At 43.5% G+C, this 9204-nt stretch overlaps 1 protein-coding gene across 1 annotated transcript in view; it reads left to right on the top strand.

Annotated features, from left to right (window-relative positions):
- Positions 1-1573: 1573 nt before the first annotated feature.
- Positions 1574-9204, top strand: part of LOC147711448 (uncharacterized) — a 1238421-nt gene continuing 1230790 nt past the window's right edge. The window contains exon 1 of the mRNA XM_086919490.1: positions 1574-1727. Coding sequence (XP_086775616.1) covers positions 1703-1727 — 25 coding nt within the window. The 5' untranslated portion in view covers positions 1574-1702. The remainder of the gene's footprint in view (positions 1728-9204) is intronic.

The raw sequence follows: 9204 nt of genomic DNA, 5'->3' as shown, positions 1-9204 counted from the left end.
GTATGTGTCCTGCTGGGCCTGTGCAGATTTCAAAAAGAAAAAAATGTAGCAACACATTCTCTTACCCACTCCATTAGTCAAACTTTGTGTCACAGATAAGCCACTGCAGGGGTAAGGAAAGGTGACTAAGAATAAACAAATTTCTTTTCGCCTGAGCTGTGTAGAAAAAGAACGCAGCAGTACAGTAGGCAAAGGTTACCAAAGGTTACCAGTGTCAAAGAAAGGATTCGTCACCTTTCCCCATGCCGAGATGAAGGGGTGAAAAAAGTAAACAAAGCCTCGTTAACATGTTAATGGTCTTCAAAGACCTGTGAAGTACTTGGGCGCAGGGCTGCGATAACCTCTAAAACTGTCTGTGTGTGTGCGCCCGGGAAAGCTGTCTCGGCCCGGGTGACACACACGACTTGCGCGTTGCGTGCCTGCCTTCAGCCCTCATTATTGAGGGCCAAGGCTACTGTTTGGGTGGGCTAGGCTTATATTTGGGTGGGCCTGGCCCACCCGCTAGAACCGGGCCTGGTGGTTGGTGTGGATAAGTGAGCTGACAAAAATACCCAACGCTTCCCCTGCATCACACCAAATGACTTTGGCATTGCAGTTTTGTTGCGCAAGCATCATAGGATTTGCTGCTTTATAAAATGATGATTATTGGCTGCTACAAAAAGATAAAGTATAGAATGAGTAAGAATAATCTTAGCCTCCGAGTCCTTAAAAGACCTGAGAATTCTTACAGCTTCAGCTAGCAAAAAAATATTGCGAAAAGTGCTCTCAGTAGAAATAAGCTCAGAACTTATGTATGTGTTATAGAAATAAAAAAAAGACATGAGCCAACGGGCTGTCGATAATAGGAAAAACACGTTTATATGTGAAGAAATAGGTTGCTATTTACAAAATCAGCACACGTTTTGAGTGGGACTTAGGAGCTATGAGGTTTACACCCATTATATAAGCTGCCTGAACGCTCACTACCTGCACGTAAACAGGTCTTTCATGCACGAAGTACGCATATGATAGCAGACTTCGCTCCTGTCAAAACTACAGTTACCCTCTCCCAGAGCTCCATGAACGAGTAGCCCTGGCTGAAGAAAAGACCAACGCATGCTCCCATCACGCGGGACGCCATTAACAGCTACCAGCCACCCACCTCAAGCGTAGTAAAAACCAACAGCCTTCAAACATTGGCTGATGGTTTGTAAGAAATAATATCCGCGTTCTCCAATGTGTGCCTCGGATTGCTACCTCCTTCTTATGATTCTCTCTCTGATTGGACTACAGTTTGACAGTTACTTCCCAGACCTCATCCACTCAGAATATTTGTTTGGGGTTAGCAGGGCGGGGATTCCATGCGTCAGTGGGCGCGACCACATGTTTGACCACCCTCTTCAAAGGAGGCGGGAGGAGAGAGAAATAAATTCCACCAACCAATAAGACTTGCTTGAGGAGGTAATATTCACCCTCTGACAACTCTATGACGTCACTAAAGCCGAAAGAGCCTCCTCTATTGTATTGTGATTGGTCTCTCTCGACGTCTGTCTCAGAGACGGTCTGGCCAACTGTAACACGGGTTGGTGGGGAGGGTAAAGTGTTGACGCCTTCTCTTCCGAAACCACGCCCACGCTAGCCCTGCGCGCGGCTGTGTAGCGGCTCCTGCGCGCGCCTTGGGGGTACCGGTCGCGAGGAGGAGGATGTGGCGCGCGGAGGGGAAATGGCTGCCGAAAACAAGCCGGAAGGTAAAGGAGGGGAACACTGGAATGTTTACGGGTTATTACAGCGCTGCTGTTGTATGCGAAGTGTCTGTGGGCGGAGGCCTGAAGGGGCTTGTCTGCCTGGGGCACCCTGGGGATGGAGACTGGATATTCACACCCCCTTAGGATTCCCTAACGCGTGGGAAAGAGTGAGGCCCCCAGGGCTGTGAGGAGAGCGATGTCTTGAGGGCTGGTTTGTGGGTTCTGTTCTGTGCTTGCCTCTGTTCCTGGGATTACATCTGGGTGGTGAACTACCAGCGTGGGATCCAGGGGACCCTGCCATACGGGGGTTGGGTTTGTAATTGTGTAGAGGATGTGTTGCAAGAGATGATAGGAAAAGTGAAGGTCTTTTGTGGTGTTAGTGCGTGGAAGTGAAGGGCTGCGAGTTGTGCTTGTATTTTGAGCAATTAAACGGTGTGCTGGGAGAAGTTACAGGCTACTAGGTAGTTGGGTGCGTAGTGAGGCAGGCGTGTGTTCTGTGGGTTTGTGAGAAGCCCCTACGTATCAATGGTGAGCGATTTGTGGTGTGCTAGGGTGTTACTGAAGTGGGATTGCAGTCTGGTTTGGTAGGGATGTATGTTTGAGAAGTCAAGGGGACCTTTGGTGGTTGCGATTGAAGGCTGGTTGTGTGTGTGAGAATAAGGGGCAGCTGTAAGGTAAGAGTGAAAGAAATGTGACCTCTGAGGTGTCTGAATGATGGGCCACTGGTGTTGTAGTGATGAAAGTAAACGTTAGAGTACTGAGTGATGTAAGAGCTACATTCAAGTGTAGACAGTGACGTGACGGAAGGACAACATGTGAGGATAGTGACAGAAGGACAACATGTAAGGTTGAGTTACTGTTACTCACCCACCGTGACTGGTGTAATTGACTGAACTTCAACTTGAGGGGGTGTGAGCGACGGAAGCGGAACAGGTGAGTATTGTGAGTGGTGTAAGAGAACCATGGTATTGATGTGTCCTGGAAGGGGGATTAGTTAATGGGTAACGGAAGAGTGTTGAGAAGGATTAAAGGGGAAACAGGTGAGGCGTGGGAGCAATGTATTTGGGCGTAACTGTTGTGGATGATAACCGCAATGAAGGGGCCTGTGGGGGGCATGATGAATGGCTGCTTAACTCTTAAGTGTTGCTCAGTGTGTATGAAGGTATGCCTGTGAATGAGGGTCATCCTCCATCTTACTGTTGACAAACATGCAGTACAATTCCGCAACTCCTGTAACTCTCCATTTAAAGTCGCGCCATTGCATTAAGTTATGGCAAAATAAAATACGTTCCTCAAGTCCATAGGCACCAATAACCTCCTCAAACTACTCGTAGAACTACAGTTTGACCATAACTTTAACTGTCGTTCAGAAGGGAGCTTTGTGGGTGAAATTCTCATTTTCAGTGAGGAATGATCTCTATGTCCGTATTGAAACTAACTATTGTTTGCTTAACGTTTGACTACACAGACTTCAAGTTAGGTTTCTTTGGGGATCATCTAATTTATGACGTGGTTTGAGTACAATCACATTCAGAATTTTATACAAATACTCCCTGAGACATATGTTAGGAGGTCATCCTTTTAAACGTTCTTTACCTTCATTAGTTGACTAGAGTGAGAGCTGTAAAGAAATACAAACTTGTCAGCAAAGCCAATTTTTTGATTGAGAAATTAATGCACCCATCTTTATAAAAATGTATTTGGAAACTTTTTGACTCGACTTGGGGACAAAGCAAGACTATGCACTTGTGATTTTAAGTTGTTAATTAGGTCTTTCTGCTTCACTGTTACGGGCGAGGTGTTTAAAGGGACTGCTTAATGCATAGTTTTCTATTTTAAAGATTCATTTTTTTACCCTGCTTTGGTTTCCTCGTGTTTGACTGTAGTATGGAGCTATGCACTTGATATTACTTGGGAGGCAGTAGATCACTGATGTAGGCAGTGACTTCGAAGTTTTAAAAGCTGCGGTGAGAGTTATATTATTTAATATCACTGTCAAAATTTACAGTGTATATGCTAAAGGGTATACATGCTCACTTGGTATTTAAATTGACAACATAGGTGCCTAATGGCGTTAAACTTGTAAAAAGTGTTTTTTAAGTAACAATCCTTACCTTCAATTGCAGTTGAGCTGGTGGTCTACTCAAAAAAAAAAAGGAGAGTTTAACACATTCCTAGTATTTGAGCGTGGAAGGCATGCCACAGACTCGCCGTGTCAAATGTATTAGTGTCTTACTGCGTGTATGTGTTAATTGTGGACACCCAGGGGTAACTTTTACTTATTTCAAATTTAAACTTACTGTATAGTATTTTCTTGATTTATTGGTAACTTGTTATGTGCCGTAAGCGGGATCCAGTAGAGTCATACAGATGTTAAATCCCCTATTATTACTAGTTGGATATGGCTTTTGAGTAGGCGAACGGCATGAACATGCACGTTACTTTCTAAAAAAAAAACATATGGTGCTCAGAGTACCAGGACGGTTAGCTATATCTTCAAAAGAACAATGTGCTATAGATCACAGATTGAAGATTGGGTTAACAGGTGTTTGTGTATTGCAGTAATCACTTACGTGATGCAAATGCAGAAAGTCCTTGTTTTTCAAAAATATTACTTGCCTTGATTTTTTTTTCTTTGAGAATTAATTTCGTCCAGCATATCAGTCTTTTTCGCACAGTGTACATTATTTAGTTGATGGAGTTGACTTTTTGTTAGCTTTAGCTAAAGATATGTCTATACTTAATAGCATGTTTTTTTTTCTTCTTTTAGAGACTTAGTTTTACAAAGTTTGACAGCTTTGAACATTGACAGGGGTGTTTTGTATTTCCACGGTAAGGATTTCGCGTTATTGAATATCCACAAGGGGGTAGTGATGAACTACCAGAGATTGCTGCCGTGGAATCCGCTGGCGCCATAGAATGCATTCGATTCACCGATGAAACAGGTGCTTTTGCATTGTAAATCAATGCGATCTTTGTTAATAATGGACTTCTCTTTCAGATGAAGTTGTATTATTTTAGTGCGGTATATCCCTTGGACGATGACTCGAAAGTTGAAAGGACCCTCCCTTAACTATACCGTCGCTGTTCTTCCCACGTGTGCATGCAATCGAGCCATTCAGAAATGCTAACTGTGCAATGCTTTGATAACAAAACCCCCCAAAAAAAGAAACTGTCTCACGCAATAATATTATGATGTCCGCGTAGCTTTTCAGAACCTGAGTGAATTTGGTATAAAAATGCCCCGTTTGGTATTCTTTCGACGGGTTCCCCTATTTCTGTTCATAGATATAGCTGACCTATAACGTTTATGTTCACTTTCATACGTGTTATACATGCCGTAGATTAAGCACATGGCGAAGGGAGGGGGGCGGTGGGTGCCGCTGCTTTTGTAACCGTTAATGCATGTGTGGATAAGTACTGTTGATAGAACATGTTTTTTAAATAACCCTCGTATAAACAAACGGAAGCTCAAATGTCACGAGCATAAGTTATCCACGTGGCTAGTGTTTTGTAGTCACTTTTCTTTTAGCTCGTGTTCACTGCAGTCTGGGCAATATTTCCTTTCCTCTTTAGTAAACGTAGCAGTTCCGTGGAAAACGTGTACTCATATCTGGCTTTAGCGTCCATGACACTTGACTGAAGCTACATTTTCTTTGACACGAGAAGTAGCCTGCTGTATCTTTAAATTTGTAGGGTACTATGTGTCGAGAAGACCGGTTGGCATTTGAGTCAAAAACGCACATGATCTGTCGCACTGCTCGGTTGCTTGTTGTCTAGTTAACATACTACCTTTATTAATTCAAATTCAAGATCTGCGAGCCGAACCAACTTATTAAATATTCATTCCAAGATGCGTCTGTCCTAGTTTGTTATAGAGGGCAGGTAAAATGGATTAGATTTAGAAGTACAGAGAGCCCTTTATCGTTTAATATTCTATTTTTTTTAAGACAGGCATTTTATGTAACGATACAACTGATCATGCAATCTGGATGACTAGCAGGTACATGTATATAAGTGAGCAAAGAGTTTTCTCTAGTTGGTTTCTTTAGTCACTTTCATATGTTTGATCTATAGCTGTACATCTTAAAGGTGAAGTCTGTGTATCCTTGGTGTGAGTCTTTAATACTGGCATGCTCACATTGGCCATCCTACCATCGCTGTCGGTGCCATAGGGCATTTAAAAGGAGCATACATCATCTAGCATAGTAGAGGTGTCTGTGTAGGAATTAATTTAAGGATCGTGTGAAAGGTATGCCATGTACGTTTTTATTAGCAAGTTATGCATACGTTGCACCTTATGCTCATTATGATTTTTTGTTGTTGCATTTGACCTAATGAAAAAGCAGATAGAACGTTTTGAAATGGCTTACAGTTTGTATGGTGCCTCATAAGCCAATGACATGCTCCGGACACTAGTGTTATCTTTCTTACATATAATCCATATATACGGTAAAGCTACCACTCTCTCTCAGAATGGAACACATAGATAGAGGCCTATTTTCGGTTCCTAAGAGGTAATCTCTGCAGGCCACTTGCTGGGCTTTGTTGACCTGGATACAAGCCACCAGTAGGTTAAACAGACGTGGGCCCCAGGCTCACTATGCCACTGGAATCAAGCTATCCTGGCTGATGAGGGCTGAAAGCCTGAAACCGGTCCTAGGATGCTTGTTTCTGGTCCAGGGAGGACCTGGCTTGGCAGTTCGGGCTGAACTGTTCCCATGAGGCACAGGGTCAAGGCTGATTTGCATATGTCCAGGTCTACACTGGGGTGGCATGGTGAGCAAAAGAATGATGGATTTAACCCAGATCTCTTGACTGGGGTGAATGTTTTGATTTATTCTGCATTCTGTTCATCAATTATGTCTTTTGCTTTCTCACCCTTAGTGCGCCGGGTATACCCTGGCTAGGGTCCAGGGCTCACTGTGCCACTGGAATCAAGCTATCCTGGCTGATGAGGGGTGAAACCCCTTAACCGGTCGTAGCATGCTTGTTTCTGGTCCAAGGAGGACCTGGCTTGGCAGTTTGGGCTGGACTGTTCACATGAGGCAAAGGGTCAAGGCTGATTTGCATATGGCCAGGTGGAGTGGTGTGGCTCTCTGGTTAGAGGAAGCAGACCCGGGAGCAGAGGACGGCCCGGGACCAGGGTTCAATTCCCGACGCGGCAGGGTCGTGGACCAGGGTCAGCGGACTCGATAATTCCCTCCTCGGTGCCTACTCTAACCAGGGATCACACTCTGCAACTCTGGGCATTAGCTTACCTCATCTCCACAACGGCCCCCCACATACGCCGGGGATGCCTGGTTTCAGCTTGGAGATACCCAGTAGGGACCATCTCAGAGGGAAAGCCAGGACGGGTTCCCCAGCGGTCTATTGCGCAGAGATACTCCTTCGGGAGTCTATTCTAGCACGTTATAAACCCGCAATTAAATTAAATTAAAGTGGGGTGGCATGGTGAGCAAAAGAAAGATGAATTTAACCCAGATCTGTTGATTGGGGTGAATGTTTTGATTTGTTTCGGCATTACGTCCTTCAATTGTGTGTCTTTTGATTTGTCTGGAATGGTCTTTTCTCAAAACACTAATATATCACTGGATGGAGCTATAGTGCATTGTGGATGCCAGACGTTGACATCTTGTCAGGAGGTATGGAGGGAGGAGCAGGTTGGGTAAGGATGCAGGAGAGTACAGCAGAATGATGACGAGGAATTGGAGACTGGAATAGCTAAAATGTGTTTAAATATTTTGAGAAATATTCAGACAGAGCTTGTACATGGGAGACGGACAGGAATCTTCCCCTTTCCTGCCCCCTATAATGTCTGTAGTCTGACATCTTATTCAACTTTTGAGCGGGAAAGTGCATTTATATTCTGCTTTCTGGACTAGGTTAGGTGAAGGGCTCAGGCTCACTTTCGTGGCACTGAATCCGTACTTTAGAATAGGAGCAAGACTGATTTGCAGGACCTCTGCTATAGAATGAGCAGGCTGCTGGCGCAATAGTGGGGGTTGGCTTTGCAGTACCATACAATACAGAGCAATATACTTGTTGAAATGACCAAATACAAGGGATAGCTTAAGTGCTACATTGTTAGTAGTTTTGCGTTAGTCTTTCTAAGTTTCTTCTAAAAATCGACTTTTTAATTTTTATCTCCTTTAATGATAAATACCCACTATGGTGATCTCTCCTAATCGAATTACTATCAATCACTTATGCCCTCACAGCTTTTCTCCCACCACAACAAAGCCAGAGACAGCGATAGCCCTCAAGCCCAATACCCCTTTCACATAGAACACCTTTCCCTAATGTCGAAGGTGTCTCCTCATCTGTGCATGTTCTTTATGAATTAACATTTTCCTTTATCTTTTATTGGCACCTGTCTTCCTCTTTGGAACCCTGTAGTTCTACGGTCCAAAACACCTTTGCCACAGTGGCACAGGGAATTGTTTTTTTTTCCAGGAACATTGGGGGAAGCAGGGCACGAGATTTGACTGGGCTTCTGGTTTAACCTTCAGAGGAGTGTTTTGATGTTATAGTGACTGATGGGTGTCAGCTGAAGTACTTTGTTTACTTTTTTCAAATTAGCACTAATTGATATAATGCAGGTAGGAGTGCATGGTGTACATCATAAGGGTACACAAAGGTGACTGCATTTGGCAGATGAAGGAATACAACATTGCTAATGTTCTTTCTAGAAAAAAAACACAGGTTAAATCTGCAGTTCAGAGAACTATCCCAGCTCCCTTTAATTATTAGCATATGAAGAGATTTGAGGACATGGTTTGACCTCTGGAAGGCTGTTATTGCTGAGTCAGATGTAGGCACGAGTAGCCCTATCACTCGTCCTCTGTTTCAATAATGGGTGTTGAAAAGGTAAGTGAGGGAATCACATGCATGTAATCATTTACTGTGTCTTGGGTAGAGGTGGTTAAGTGACGCACACGTTTTATACTAATTTGTGGTGAAATATTTACATGTTAACGGGCACCTTTCTTACCTCTCAGGCTGGTAAATACACATGTTGAATTCAGTAGAGAAGTGACTAAAGTCTGATATTTTGAATCGGATCTAACAATTTCAGGCTGTTTGCTAGTTTGAAGTGCACGTTGTCCAGCTGGCATCTGTGTAAGTATTGTGAAGTGTATGATGTGCCACCCATTCACCCGCGAATATTGAGAGCATAATTTAAAACATATGCTTTACAAATAGGTTTTTTAAAACAAAAGTAGCCAAAAAATGATCGCTTGATGCAGGTAAAGATCTGCCCCTCAAATGAAAGGTCTTATATTAAGAGTTACTAACATAAAAAAAATTAATGGCCTTCCAGATTAGTCCTCCATAAAGGGTGACCTTGAGACTTGATGGATTGAGCGAGAGACACAATTTGGACATGACCATACTGGAATTCATATGCCCAATTCAGTGGATAAAAGGAGTGTTGTTTGAGAGGAGCTGAATGGATGGTGTTAAGGCACTAAAACCC

Source organism: Lissotriton vulgaris, chromosome 5, assembly GCF_964263255.1.
Source record: "Lissotriton vulgaris chromosome 5, aLisVul1.2, whole genome shotgun sequence".
NCBI lineage: Eukaryota > Metazoa > Chordata > Amphibia > Caudata > Salamandridae > Lissotriton > Lissotriton vulgaris.
Note: the sequence above shows the minus strand (reverse complement) of the source record. Positions and strands in the feature narration are given on the sequence as shown.